Source organism: Haliotis rufescens, unplaced genomic scaffold (assembly GCF_023055435.1).
Source record: "Haliotis rufescens isolate VD_foot unplaced genomic scaffold, xgHalRufe1.0.p SCAF_14, whole genome shotgun sequence".
Classification (NCBI taxonomy): domain Eukaryota; kingdom Metazoa; phylum Mollusca; class Gastropoda; order Lepetellida; family Haliotidae; genus Haliotis; species Haliotis rufescens.
In genome coordinates, this window is record NW_025963824.1 from 21465943 (window position 1) to 21482218 (window position 16276).

The 16276-nt window shown below is 39.6% G+C and overlaps 1 protein-coding gene across 1 annotated transcript; it reads left to right on the forward strand.

The window, feature by feature from the left end:
- Window positions 1–2421: 2421 nt before the first annotated feature.
- On the forward strand, window positions 2422–7047 carry LOC124116683 (zinc finger protein 225-like). The gene is made up of 2 exons (XM_046478123.2): window positions 2422–3270; window positions 3766–7047. The coding sequence occupies exons 1-2, from the start codon at window positions 2943–2945 to the stop codon at window positions 4134–4136; spliced, it is 699 nt and encodes a 232-aa protein (XP_046334079.2). The 5' UTR covers window positions 2422–2942; the 3' UTR covers window positions 4137–7047.
- The last annotated feature ends 9229 nt before the right edge of the window (window positions 7048–16276 follow it).

Here is a 16276-nt window from a genome sequence, read left to right on the forward strand (position 1 = left end):
GTTGTTGTCTTTTCTTACTGTCAGTTGGTAGCCGCTGGGAGGTGCATGAAATTACTCTTCAGGGAAATACTCCTGGCAGAAACATTACTGTTTGTGTGATGTATTCAGCGCTGATATATGTACGTATCTACCACTGCTACATGTGCGTACAAGAACACTGCATGTGTTGCCAGATGGTCACAAATACTGAATCATATGGTGCACAAGCAGATTATTCCCCCAGAACATTATTACAGGATACATTCTTGACCATTATATGTGGACATACACAGCCAGTAGTGCCTGATTATGTTCCAGGTGTATATATGTTGGTATCAAGTCCTCAACATCCCCATTTCCAACAAGCCAAATACAACCACTTTCACAATTGTTGTACTATCATGACTACCCTGGCTGATCTCATAGATCATATACTTCCTACAAGATGGTTGCTGGTTGCTGATGCATGTTATTATCACATTTAAAAAAGGAGGAAGTAATACTGATCAATAAACATGTTACCCTTATGTAACCGGGGGTGTTCATGAATAACACAGGTCGTTATTTGTCTTGAGGATTTTTTTTCAGAACAAACGCCCTGAAACATATTAAACTCAAAGATAAATATACACGTAAATATATATGTATGTTAATATACACAAACATAGATATATAAGAGCACATCACATTATATTCATTCACATCGTCACACCGACGACATCATAGAAATAGATAGAACTCTTGCTTTCAACAAATACATTGAAGGATGTGTTATAACTTACAATAACTATATATACATTTGTATCCCTATACATGTGTAATAACATGATAAATACAATTAATTAATTTCATTAATACACACGAAAACACAAGCATACCCTGTAGGTGAAACTGGGGCTGGAACTGCGTTCACCAACGCAACTGACAGGACTTATGGTGCCTGCATCTAAATACAAATACAAAGACAAATATACTTACTTAGGTAAAACGGGTTACCTTAGAAAACATGAATTATGTGTTACACATAACATACCAATGAATGTTTTACATTATACATAAATAACATTGTCATAAGCAAACACATACATCATAAATACATACCCACTCGCTCATTCATTCTCAAATGAAACATTTAGGAAAGGTGAAGATATACAGTGCTAACCTAGTTAAAACATTTACATGGCTGCAATTATATGACTATATGTAATGACCTATCTAAATATTAAGACTGTAATACTACAGCTGATTACACAAATAGATGCAAGTACATTATAACAATACGTACAGAAACATTACTAACCTATTTGGACGGTCTCAGATGAAAATACTACACAGAGCAGATATTTGTTGTCTGCGTGGTCAAGGTGTAGTGGCTGGTGTGCTGGTTAAATGCTGGGTGTTGGTATTTGAAACAAGGCCAATCAGGCGCAAGCTGTACTAAACAAAGGACTGACCCAAGCTACCTACTCTACCCCACAACCAGTAGAACTCCACGCAGAGAACAAGTCGTTATGCAGAGCTGTAGAATACAGCAGCCTTACAGGTTTATTTAATTCAATTCAACATAATAAAAGGTTAAAACACCATTTCATTACAAAACATTATATGTATACAAATATATAAAATACAGAAAATATACATATATACAACACTGCCACACTTAGATTGTAAATTAGCATTCAGATCAAAACTTCATCTGTCTTAATTAGCTTGATATGTTATCCTGATATAGCGATCAGCATGTCCGTCCGTCCGCCTGTCTGTCCACCATCCCCTTTCCATTTCTGGAGCAGAAGTCCTAAACGGTTGAGTATTTCTTGTTGAAATCTTCTTTACAGATCAGTCCATTGGTGAACTGGTGCCTTTTGATGATTTGAGATATTTTTTACGACGACAAGTTTGACTTATACTGAAAATGATGGAAGTACCTGTTTCCAGAGCAGAACTCCACAATTGTCCAATATTTCTAGATGCAACTTGCTATACACATCAGTCCTGTGGTGAAATTGTGTCTTGATTATTTGGAATTTTGAAAAATACTGAACAGTATTATATTTTTCTTTCTTGAACTGAAGAAATATTTAATGGAAATGAACCAAAACTGGGATATAAGTAACAAACTCCAGTTTTGAATTGCACCTGACTCAGGGGATATGTCCTCTCCTGATGACTTGTTACAGTAAGATATCATGCATCATGGGAATTTGTCACTGTACCCAAATTAAAATATTTATTTTTATGAGGCCTCAAAGAATACATGATCCTAAAAAAGATTATTTGTATGTGTGCAGCTATGAATTTCTGTATTTTCACACACACATAAACACACACAATGTTTTTGTTATTTTTTATATTGTTAATGTATCGTCGGGTAATCTCTTTCAATTATATTATCATTGTAACCCTCCTTAGGGACGATTCCGATTTCGTTCTTGCCACATGCCAGCTTTCATACAAACCTTGAAAACAGTATGGCGTCCATCAGAGGAAATGGACTCGCATACTTGTAGGAACATTGAATGTACCACAACAATACGGCGATATATTCAACACAATGCACATATTCGGATGGCAGATGCGTCTGTCGTCCTGTTGGCAAAGTGGACCTGAACAAATGATGATCTTACCTACGTAATGTATATTTACAGACACCATGTTCGAGGATAGATCGGCTTAGTTGTTCTTGATCATCACACTACTATTTTATTCAGGATTCGTAGGCTTAGCAGTGTACACAACATGCCATACAGTATGCCATACGTGTGGTTTAGGTACATCTAAACCATGATCTACATAGCAGAGTATTGCATAAACTGAGGACACTTGGTTTCGATACAGTTTTGTTTTTGTGAACGACCTCTACTCCGTACTCGATTCTGTCAAAGCTAGTACACACGTTCAAGAGTTGAATGAGAGAAAGTACTATTTGTGCCTAGAGACATCACAGATACTTACCTGAGACTATGGAATCAGACTTATCAATGACTTGTGATCCGGGGTTGGGCGTCTCCCCAGACGTGTCTTCAGATGACTGCAAACATAGACAAGCTCAGTCAGATTTCAATCAAATAACCGAACGCAGAGAGCGTCTTTGGGAAGGCTTCATCACTAAAGATAGGCTTGATGATGGAGAACAAGAAACAGTTGATACTGAGTTAGGCACAGACTGTAATGAGGACCTCTCAACCACTTTACAAGTGGGTTTTATACAGAACAGCTACAACCATGGTTCCTTCACAGATAATGTTACCATGGTCACCCAAGATGTGTGTAGTGACGGGCAGGTCAAAGGTAAGGCTGGCATCAAAGTGAAGAAAAAGAAATCTTATATTTGTGACATATGCGAGAAGGTGTTCAACAGAAGTGACAATTTGAAGATTCACATGCGTGTTCATACCAATGAGAAGCCATACTTGTGTGTGGTGTGTAATAAAACATTTTCTCGCTCACAGCATCTCACAACACACATGCGTTCTCACACTGGTGAGAAACCTTTCTCCTGTGATGTATGTAACAAGAGGTTTTCTGAGTCTAAGAGTCTACAAAACCACCGCAAAACACACACGGGTGAGCGTCCGGACAAATGTGATTTGTGTGGGAAATGCTTTACCCACTCAGGCCACCTCAAACGTCACATGATGACTCACACAACAGAGAAACCATTCAAGTGTGGTTTATGTGACAAAATGTATACACGCTCAGAAAACCTAGAGAAGCATATGAAAGTACATGCATCATGTGAAGTCTATACTTGTGACAAATGTGACAAACGATTTCTCTCCACAGAGAGACTGGATCTCCATTTGAGGTGGCATGCCGGGGAGAAAGTGGCTATATGTGAAATCTGTGATAAGCTGTTCACTAAGCTGGATTACTTGAAGAAGCATGTGAAGGCCATGCATACTGAACAAACAGGGTTCAAGTGCCAGTACTGCAGCAAGGTGTGCAGCCTCAAGAACAACCTGCGCATACACCTGCGCACACACACTGGTGAGAAGCCCTTCAGGTGTGAGGTGTGTGGTAAAACATTCAGTCAGTCATCACAGGTGAAGTCACACCTGCTAACTAACCACCAACAGTTGCATAATCCTGATGACAGTGACAAAGGTGTGTTCATGGTGGGGAGTGAGGAGGAGTCATCACTGACAGCAGATTGAGTAGTTTGCTCCACGCGCTTCTTGTAATGGCTGTTGTGAACTGTGGTTTGTTGTGATATGATTATAAATCTTAAAATACTGTCGGAAATGCTAGAAAAATGCTTTTTGTCCGTAAGTTTGTCACAGACTGTTGCTATTGTAATATCAAGTAACTATCGATCGACTTTCCTGTGGTTGGAAGTATTTCAATCAAAAGGAGTCCTATCGACAAGTTTAAAGGAAAAATTCGAACGAAAACAATAAGTTCACATTTATTCTAAGCGCAATGATGGTAGTCTCAAACAGACTATAGAAATATGCGCACGTGACTCCGTTATAATGATAACAATGTAGTCTTCATAAAACATCTAGTCTACACAAAAGAAATCATATGGAGAAAATTCTACATGTGCATCTTCTTAAATAAAAAAAAATGATGCTGTGTTTGTTTTGTCAGCACTGCTCCCATGATGTATGTTACTTTACCATGTTTACACTTGCATAGCCATAGCCATGGTACACGACATGGAATCTGTATTGGGAAACTTGCATAGCCATAGCCATGGTACACGACATGGAATCTGTATTGGGAAACTTGCATAGCCATAGCCATGGTACACGACATGGAATCTGTATTGGGAAACTTGCATAGCCATAGCCATGGTACACGACATGGAATCTGTATTGGGAAACTTGCATAGCCATAGCCATGGTACACGACATGGAATCTGTATAGGGAAAGTTCTTTCACTTTTTAGAGAGATAGAGGGTAACCATTTATAAGTTTAGATAGGTCAGAACTGCCCAAGCCTAGGGTTTTTTCAATTCATACCATCAAGTCTATGGATTGATAAATAAAACAAAAAGGTTTAAGGGCGGTCTCAAAAACGAAACCGGGACGTAAAAGGATATAGTGTAAAAACTTTATGAGCAGAAGGTACCCCTGACTTGTAAAATTTGGGAGGAAATTAAAGATACAATTAATGTTTCCCGGACTGCACTAAATATTGCCAATTTCGATACACTGAGCGTCCGATGACCGGGCAATTTTCAGGGGAAAATATTCCTTTTTGTCGATGAGGTCACATTATCTCAGCACCATTCATCGCAGTCAGGGCTTCCAGATCATTTACTTTGATGAATCATTCCACTGACTACATGTGGCTATCGGCAGAAGGACAAAAAGCCCCCATGGTACCATCAGGTTAAGGTAATCATGTCATTGTTTTACATGCCGCAACCCGTGATCCGGGGCGTATTGATAGATGTGTGCTAGTTTTCGAGGCCAAAAAGAAAACTGGTGATTTTCATAAGGAAATTATATTAGGTGATGTGTTCTTTGACTGGTTGGAACATCAGCTATTGCCGATTTTAAACAACCCAAGTGGCATTTAATATAACGTCTGGGAATAAGATAGTATTGCCCAAACCATGAGGCAAGCATGCAGGAATATATGTCATTGTCAACTTCAGACCATCTGAAACGAAAGTTCAACTTATGGAGAAAATTTGGCTAAATAAGCAACCAGTAAAGCGGCGCAACACAGTCACGCTGTCTTATGTACACCAGTCAGGCATTGTGAGCTCAAACCTATTGTGCCTATCTTGTCTAACTGTAAAGGGTTTGTGGCAAGACCTTAAACAACATTCCAACTCACACATGTCAAACTCAGTCTTTGCTAGATATCAGCCTTGTTGAACCAGTAATCATACCTTTGGATGTTAACATGGTTAGAATTGTTCATATTCGTCATCAGGGGAGATAGATGCTACCTCAAGAAATCATCTGTAGAACAACAAATACTTCTTGATTCCCAAACCGCAATCTTCCAATACTCATCCTGTTTCATAGCTTTAAACTATTTCATCATTTTTCCAAAGAAATATAATCCAGTACATATCCTTAATTGCTATTTTATCAACGCACATGTCCATTAAGTTCAACAACAGAAATATTTTGAGACCCCGAATTCAGGTGACCTGTAAGAATGCACAGGGCCGTGTGAGGTCATCACCCCAGGACAGGTGTTAGGTAAATTACCTCAGGTTCATGGCCGTCTCATACATGTACATGACAACACTCGAATATTTTCTAAGTTTATCATCATTTTACCTGTAAAAGTACATTTTAAGGGTAATCACAGTGTCATTTAGTTAGGCTAGATTAGGTCAATTTGTGTTACTTTGATATATGCTATTTTCATAGCCCTATGATTTGTATTTAATTAATGATGCCAGAAAAGCATTTTTATAGCATTTCCAATCATACTTTAGTTCACCTGGATCATCCATATTTGTAACACGAGGTGTGTGTGTGCTGCAATCCTTTTGGACTTTTCACTGCATACACACGGCATATACACATGGCATACACACATGGAGAATACATTTTTTATGAGTATCATGTCCATATTTGTATTAACCATGTTAAACTTTTTGTGTTTTCCAATTTATCTGTTATTGAGCATGTTCAGTAATGATGTGCTATTATATTATACATATTTGCCATGTTAAGCATGCTAATCTCCACACTCCATCTAGACTATTGAATCTGTACTGTTTATGGGTCCTGAACATTTAGTCCCAGAAATACATATAGCTTGTGTATTGATTTGATAAGAGCCTCTTTGTCAATTGTCCAAGCGTCCTTGTTGTTATTAGCATGATTAGTCACATTACAGCAAACATGATCTGTAAATGTGAAAGCTCTGATGTTTCTGGGAGGGGAATACCCTGGAACCTGAAAACAGTTATTCAGATAATGTTTATCTACCACATGTTTACATGTGTCCTATGTTTTGGATCTCTTTTGAAATGTTAAATACGAGGGCTGGCTGAAAAGTTCTAATCCTAAGTGGGATATCTCAATCGGATTGAAACAAACTTTTGCCACCAACAAGTACAATCATTTAATGAATCATAGACATAAGAACCGCAACTCTAGTGTTATTATTGTCTTTGTACCAGACCATCTTGTGAACCTACCCATTGAAATCACCAGAAATGGACAAAACTGGCTATAGGGCAGTCATCAAGTACCTGCAACTAAAAGGGCTAACTCCACTTTAGGGGATGATGCCCTTTCCTTTTCCGCTGTAAAGAAGTGGGCTGCGGAATTCAAGCGTGGCAGAGAGAGCTTTGATGATGACCCGCGTCGAGGAAGGCCTTCAACAGCAACCATTCCGGAAAACATTACCCGGGTGCATGACATGGTGATGGCTGATCGACGATTGACCACTCGACATATTGCCAGTGTTGTGGGCATCTCTCATGAGAGGGTTGAGCACATTATCACCAACGAGTTGGGAATGACAAAAGTTTCTGCAAGTTGGGTGCCAAAGCTCTTGACAGCGGATCAGAAACGTGTCAGATTCCTGATGTCCCGTGACAATTTATGCCGTTTTGAAGCAGATCCCGATGATTTTTTGTTCCGATTTGTAACCATGGATGAGACCTGGATTCTTCACTTTCAACCAGAAACCAAAATTCAGTCTAAACAATGGAAGCATCCGGAATCACCAGCCCTCCAAAAAGCCAAGTCGGTTCCTTCTGCTGGAAAGGTGATGGCTTCAGTCTTTTGGGATTCCAATGATATTGTGCCGATTGACTATCTTGAAAAAGGCCAGACTATCAATGGAAGATATTATGCTGACCTAGTGAGACAGTTGCGTGAAGCTATCAAAGCTAAGTGACGGGGAATGCTCACTAAAGGAGCCCTGTTCCACCAAGACAATGCTCCTGTTCACAAATCGGTGGTTGCCATGTCAGTGATCCATGATTGTGGCTTCACTCATTGACCATACCCCTTATTCACCCGATTTGGCCCCGTCAGACTTCCACCTGTTTCCCAAAATGAAAAAGGAACTAGCCGGTCGCCATTTTCCTAGTAATGATGATGTCATTTCCGCTGTGAATGACTCTTTTAGGGTGGCTGAAAAACATTTCCTCTTGACCAGCATCCAGGCCTTGCAGCATCGCTGGCAAAAGTGTTTAACCTGGAAGGGGACTATGTGGAGAAATAAATGAAAACCATCGACTTGGTACGGGTCTTTCACAGTTAGGCTTAGAACTTTTCAGCCAGCCCTCGTATAAAACAACCCAGACCAGCATTGATCAGTTATTACATTTTCCAAGATTAGTCTAACTTTCAAAGTGTGTTCATATTTGGGTTTTAAAACTGAATTAATGATTTGCAACCAGTCAACATCATCAGTTGATAACTATTAATGTTTGTTGTTGACAGTGTTGGACACCTGGTGCAGTTGCAACATCAGCACAGTACAGACAGCAACAACATTAACTTATCAGTGGTGGGGATAAGATACTTCTTGTTTATTGCATTAGTGATGGTTCCATGCAGATTCTTACACCATTTACAAGTTATTATCCATAGAGTTATACATTTTCTTATTTACTCTCTAACTTCTGGAATGCCAATGAAAACAGTTACTGGTGGGGAGACTGCCCAAGAGGGGATTGCATGACAATATTTAAGTTTTTTTTTATCAAAATGAATGAAAAAATCCACTGCCAACATGAAAGTCTAAAGTCATTTAAACTTTTGTCTATATAGTTTCGTTTATTCTTCTACTAAACTGATATTAAAATATTGTCAATAAAATGTGCTGATCAGAAATGTTGGCTGTTACTTTGTTGTTAAACCCCATTTCTTCTCACCCACCTCCGTTCTCATAGGACACTACTCTCTCCTCCCTGTTGGTGCTGGAACTCCACCGGGCATACTGTAGGTGCGTCAAAACACAGCCATATTCGATTTGAAATGTCCTAAACAGCATTGTTTTCACACTTGTTAAAAAATGTCATGGATTAAAACAGTAAAGCAAAATGCATGTGCAAGTTATTGCATTCGTAACTCGTGGTAGTGGCAATAAAAAGGCAAGCATAAGCCAATAATTTGTCATTCAATTGTCAACATTTTTCAAGTTCGAAAATGCCGAGACTCAGTGCTGCAGATCAGAACATCGCCACAGGACGTATCCAAAGAGGGTAATCGCAGTCTTCTGTTGCACGCCACTCCAACGTCCACCAGAGCACTATTTGCCGCCTTTGGGACCGATACACACTGTTCAATTCCACTGCAGACCATCTGAGAACCGGCCGACCAAGAGTTACTACCCCTGCACAAGATCGCTACATTCGACTGTTCCACCTACGACAACGCAATGTCACAGCTACAGAGACTGCAGGATGCATCCCCGGTTTGAGGAGGATATCGGACCAGACTGTCAGGAACCATCCTCGCGAGGCTCATCTTCCCGAGGCAAGAGAGTTAACTGACTTAAAAGTCCAGTTTCCACCCTTGCCGAACTAGGCTGGAATTACTGGGCTCGATCGTAGCGCCACCAGTGGCTATTTCCAGTTATGTCCCTTCTAACGCCTATCCTATGGACCAATCAGATTCCAACTCTCGTATCACTTGCGTTTGCTTCACACAAAATGGTGGCGCCCAGTCAGGACGATCTGATCGATTATCAAGATCTATATTGTGATAAAACGGGTCTTACATCCCGAAATGCATCAAATCACATGAGCACCTTGATTAAAAAACATGAAAAGATTTGGAATTATATCTGTTGACAACGAGGTGGCGGTGCACATGCTTTGCAAATACTGCAGTCGGTCGAAATCTGCACGACAGTTTACGGATCGGATTTCGATTTCGGTGCGCGATTTTGATTGGACTATGCATAGACTCATTAGTCCAGCCAAAATGTAACTCCATAATAGTTCGGCAAGGGTGGAAACTGGACTTTTATAGTCAGTTAACTCACTTGCCTCGGGAAGATGCGCGAGGCTGGAATCCGAGCAAGAAGACCAGTTACCATCCCTGTTTTGCAACAGATCCATGGACACCGACTCTTGCGTTGGTGCCATACCTGACAGCTTTGGAATTTGAGAAACTGGAGATGAGTGTGGTTTCGCTATGAATCACGGTTTCTGCTTCACCGGCGAGATGGAAGACAACGTGTTTATCATCGTCGAAATGAGCGTTTTGCCCCACATTGTGTACATGAATTCGATAAATTCGGTGGCAGTAGTATCATGAGATCTGACTTGGTTGTGGTTCAGGGAAATTTGACAGCATATCACTACATGAATCAAATTCTTCTTCCAATTATTGACTTCCAGAGGGAGTTGTTTCAACAGGACAACGCCCCACCGCACACAGCTCGTGTCATGGTAGACTACATTCATAATGCCAACATCAACGTCTTGCCCTGGCTGTCGAGATCTCCAGACATCAACCCAATTGAACACCTCTGGAAAGAAATCGATCGACGTGTACGTCAACGTCAGAACACGCCACAGTCCCTCCCACAACTGGCCAACGCGTTACAAGCAGAATGGCGCAGAATTCGACAGGACAGAATTCGTACACCTATCCAGTCAGTGCCGGGTAGGTGCAGAGCCGTGATTGCTGCTGTCACACGAGATACTGAGTTCAGCGCAACCTTGTGGCCTTGTGACATGACAATGAAAAGTTTTCAGTGCCTTGTACAACGACAACATGTGACTTTCGAGCTCCATTTGTATCTATGATATTAAATTAATATATCGACTTTATTAGGTACAATGAATTTACTAAAAATCTAGCTGTGCGTTTCTTTTTTTGAAGAGTGTATGTTAAAGGATGGAAGTCACGATCATGACAGCGCCAAGATCTGTTTGTGGGACATGGCCCAGGTAAAGCGGAGCTACTTGTGTGTAAACATCACCCGAGTAGAGGTGCCCCCATTGTTTGACAGCCTTTACCTTGTGACATCAACGTGTAAGCGTCAGCCGAACAGTGGACGGGAAGACAGATGGCACCCTTGTTCTGATCTAGCGACTAGGTTTTCATGAACAATCTCGTATCACTTTAAACATAGTTCGACCGTAGCTGACCAGGATATATACTGAGGACTTGAAACGAAAACTCGATTCTATAGATTTACACAAAAGACAGTGTCAACAAATGAAGAAACACGTGCACAAGTTCAGCTTTCTCTGTCGGACAGTTTCAGAGGTGATGTTTACAGTGTGCAAGGAAATGCATTTTGAGAGTTTAAGAGCATGGTCGAAGTGTAAAGGTCAGTCTAGGTCAAACTTTAAGATGTCGGGTATCTGCTGAGCCCATCTTCTACAAACATACATTACATTTTCAAGATAATTATGACTCGTGTGGTGGTCAGGCTGAAGACCGGATGCTTAACACAAACACAAATTCCTATCTGTAGAAAAGGCCACTGTGGTGTACAAAGTTCAGTCCTTACACGTCTTACTGAATTGCGTGAGAAACTTGTCACTGTTTCAACGGACAAAGCATCAAACAAGACCACGTTTATTTGTAGAGATCACTCTGTGATCTGTCTACACAAGCAACTTGACATTGATGGGGTATACTATTCCAACATGCAATTGCCAGTCATTGTCTGACAAGTAATTATGTGACAAATATGAATTATTTCTACTGCTGGAGGATGTTCTGTAACATCTGACAATCAATCATTTCCAGCGTTATTCTGGATTTCTAAGCTTTATAAAAATCCATATGAGATATACATGTATATTGCAGGGTACAGAAAGTGTGCCACCAAATGCTTGTCAAGACTACTAACAAGAAATCTGACAACCATCCAAAATAGAAGTGACAAAACCCTCCCCATAGCCATAAGAATTATTCTGCAAGCGAAGTCCATTGTATGATTCCGACTATATCATTGGCATGTGTTTATTGATCTCTATCAAACAGAGATGATACCAGGCGTTCGCGAAAAGGGGATCGTATCCTTCCCCATCGGTGGCATCTTTCACAAACACATGCAAAGGTAAATCAATTGTTCACTTAAAACAACAACACTGGAACACATGGTACAAGGTATAATAAGGAATTGCATCGGGCACCATTTTGGCCACTGATGGGTCAACTTGGAAATGCCCTCCACATGTCGACCATAAAACATGTGAAAGCTTTACATATGCCTTGACTGTTGTAACCTTCATCAAACAACTTTTGAACAAGAATCGTAGAAACAGCATGCTCGATTGTACTTCGAACCTGAACTGTAGACACCAAAGGCTGGAGCTGCAGGAATATTGTTCGACATAAAGGAAAGATGATTATTGGAAAGTTGAAGTCATCCCTCTTTTCATACAGTCTTGTGTATAGTTTTCGTCACTCTGAATCTTTATGCATAGATCCAAATATGTCCCGTATAAAACCTAACGAGGGACGCATAAACCGCATGTACCCCGAGTGATCCTGCTACAACGCATTTATCATACGACATGTTTTAATACGACATTGTAAAAGAATATTATAACAAATTCAAAATTGACGGAAAACAGCTGTTCTATTGAGCTGAGGTTAACCTGTGTTTTGTAACGTGACTTTCATTGACTCGGGAAAAAAGCGTGCGGCGTCTTGCTTCGAAGCGGGATATAAGGTTTTTATTCTACCTCTCAGAAATCCACTTGCAGTCTGTCTTGTTCGTGGCGGGGTATAAGGGATTTATTCTCCCACTGAGAAATGTAATTCCCACCAAAGCGGGATACATAGTATTTTAGAAAGATCACGTGGACCAATCGGATCTCATCATTCTGACATGGAAGTATGATAAGGCTGTTCAACTGGTCTCATATTTCTAACTCAGGTGGGTAAATCAGTGCAAAGGCAGGTCATTCGTTGAAGAAAACACGGGGACATATGGTAAAAGTCAAAATAGGGAATTGCACCAGACATATTTTTTGTCACTGATACGACAAATTTGGAAATGTTCTCGTTTCTACCATAACGTTTATTGAATGACTAAACCGACACCCTGTGCCACCCAGTCGAGCTAGACGACCTAGACGATCCAGGGTACACCAAATTGTCATCACATCCCTGTTTGAACTATCATTCAATTTATTGTTTCTGAAGCGGCCCCTCGATTAATTACATGCCAACGTTGTTGTATTGCCGAATGCGGAGTAAATTACTATCCACTAAGTGCTCATAGCTTTCCTTAACTAACGCCGAGCGGTATGTTTATACGCCTTTCTAAACTTCATTTGGATACATTAATCATTAATAAATGTGAATGTGACATATATTTCAAGATACCTCAGTGTTTATGTCATAATCTAATAAAATATACATGGTTGTTGTGTTTAGCATGTTCAAGCTAACAAACGAATAAGCCGATGTAGGAACATTGAGCTCAGTGTTGAGTAAACCCATGGTGTGACAGATCAGTGGGGCACCGTCCACCAACACACCCTATTTAGATGGAGACAATGCGTGCCATATCATTGCAGTAAGGAAATGATCTTCCAAAAGTGGTAAAACAACTATCAGATATCAAACTGCAAACTAAAACTCCTGCTACACTAGAAACCCAACATCGACAGGGCAATAACCAAATTGCAAACAGGCTAAACTAAACTCACACCCTTTACCAAATGAAAAAACAACAACATCAAACCGGTGAATGTCCACATTGCAACCAAGTAGAAACTCCCGAACAGTAATACCAACAACACTAAAATCCACACTAAACAACCAAATGATACTAGCAACCCTACTAAACTCCTTAAATAACTCACAAACCTATAAAAAGCACTGGGCATTTATCTAATCAAAAGAGTCCTACTCGGCCGCATTTACAACCCCCCCCCCCCCCCCCCCCCCCACAGACACCCCACCCCCCACCCATCCCACCCCACCACCCCACCCCAAACAAAACAACAACAAAAATCCCCATTAAAAACAACAACAAACAAAACAAAAAACACGCAATTAATCATAAATCTATTAAAAAACACACTCACAAGCTATGTTAGATTGTAATCCGACTAGACACAATGGACTGAGTTTTCCGAATGTTACGGGATGCATCATAGTGTCGGGTTTGCTTGACCGATCTCTCTGGACCTTTCCCGATCCGTAGGGACTGTTACGAACTCAACGACTGCCAGATCATTGAGGATAGTAATCCGACTTTTTCACTTTTCGTGTCGTAGTGCTGTCTGATCTCAAACGGAAGCCATAATCGGCACTATGTGAACGCAGCCTCCATTAGCTATGCGTAATTCTTTGCCATTTGCCAGTTTAGTGAGATTACTTGGGTTTTAAGGTTTCCTACGTTTGATTCGATATTTTTGGAGGTACAGCTGTCGCTGACAAGGGTGATTAGTCCTCCTCCTCCCTCCTCCTTTTTCTGTCTTTTATATACTCAACAACAAAAGTTCCTGTGACACCAATATTTTAGTGTATATTTCAAACAAGTAAAGTTTGTCAGTCAGTGACGGGACTCAAACCAAAAAGCACGAGAATCTGTACTTTACCCAGAAAGCGTTATCCCAAATATTCAATATTGTAGGACATGTATGGAATCAATTCACAAAAACGCAACTGCTACAGAAAAGCATGAATTTCATGCAAAAAATGACTTTTATGCAAGTGTGGCCGATGTAGTTTTTGTATATATTTGTTTTAATTTCATTTTAGGTTTTTACGTATATTTATTATATATAACTAGTTGTCAGTTTCAGTCAGCTATAACAAAGTGTATCTGACCTGTCTTACCTACTAACTGCCCCATGGCCAGAAGCTTCATTTGCTGATTGGCCAAGCTAACAGCTATTGTTAAACTGCATGCTTTGATTACACTGCATACTCTCTCAGCACATAAACTGACAGAACTGCTCAGACCAGCAAAGGATAAAGATATAATATTAAATCAGGTGAGTTAAATGGTTATAATCTTGTGTTGTATTTAAATAATACAGTGTGTTCAAAGTGTTATATGAAGTAAACTAAATGTATGTAATCTAACATAAATGTTGATTATGTCTAAATATTTAAATCTGCTTAAAGATAAGCTAAACACCCATACTTTATCACCAAAATGTATCACTTCAATGAAATATGTGTGAAAGTGTTTTACTTCAAGAGTGTTTTAAAAAGCTTTGTAATGTAGAGATTATGATGTGACACATGCAAATCATTGTAAATAAAATGTGTGTATTACTTTGTTCAATATATTTAATGTTAAATAGTGTTTTAGTCTATGTATTGTTTATTCAGATAATCTATCGTGTTGCCATACGTGTGGCAGTTGGGATCCACACCCTTGTATCACCCACAGGGTATGCATTGTGTTATTTATATTTGTCTAAGACTTACAATGTAATCTAATTGTGATGACCACATTTAATGTAAGATCATATCATTAATTTCTGTCTGAAAGTATTGTATATGTTTATACAGAATGTGTAAGCGTTATGTATATATATTGTGTATATATTATAGTCAAAAGAAAGTCAAGGAGTTATCTCCCTTGAATGTCGGTATTGTGGATCATGTATATTACTGTATATGTTCTAGTATAATCGTTTAAGGTTCAGTCTATCTTGTGTTTAATGGATGACTGATATATGTAAATACTTACTTGTAATAAGCATATGCTATGTATATAGCATTAATGATAATGTTTTACTTATTATTTATTGTGTAATTATGTGTTTCAGGGTGTATGATATCTAGATCCTTGATCACACTCATTGCATCGCAATAAAGACCTTAACCCCGTAGTATGTGTTTGTTGACTCGTAAAAGACATTCACTAAACTGCTACACAAGCTCAATGCATTTCACTACCCAAGAATGGGTATAAAAACATGTGCGTTAACGGGATTCCATATGTATTGTTTTGCATCGTGCTGACAACAACCACTCAGAAAAACAACAAAATTAGGCAATTGTTCGACATTACGAAATGCCAAGCCGAAAAACGTCGCTATATAAGTGCAATAATCTTGGACGCGACGTTAAACCCAATTTCACCTCACCTCACCAAGCCGAAAATGAGCGTATGCGAGCCATTGGTATGCTTGAAGCAGGATCGAGTCAACGTGATGTTGCAAGACAATTTAACGTCCACAGAAACACCATTTGGTGTTTATGGCAACGTTGGCAACGGATGAATGCAGTCAGAGACCATCCTCGGAGTGGCAGGCAACGCGTAACCAATAATCGACAAGACAAGATTCTGTGTTTATGATGGGAAATGATACTGTACATATCCTATAAATATCTTGGATTATGGTTTCATGAGAATTTAGATTTAAAGTTTACAGCAAGTGAGATTGCTAAATCTGATAGCCGGGCTCTTATA

Coding starts and splice junctions, on each gene's coding strand:
- LOC124116683 (XM_046478123.2), top strand. CDS start 2,943: ATGGAATCAGACTTATCAATGACTTGTGATCCGGGGTTGGGCGTCTCC. Junction 3,271..3,765: donor TAGTGACGGGCAGGTCAAAG/GTAAGGCTGGCA, acceptor TTCTCTCCACAG/AGAGACTGGATCTCCATTTG.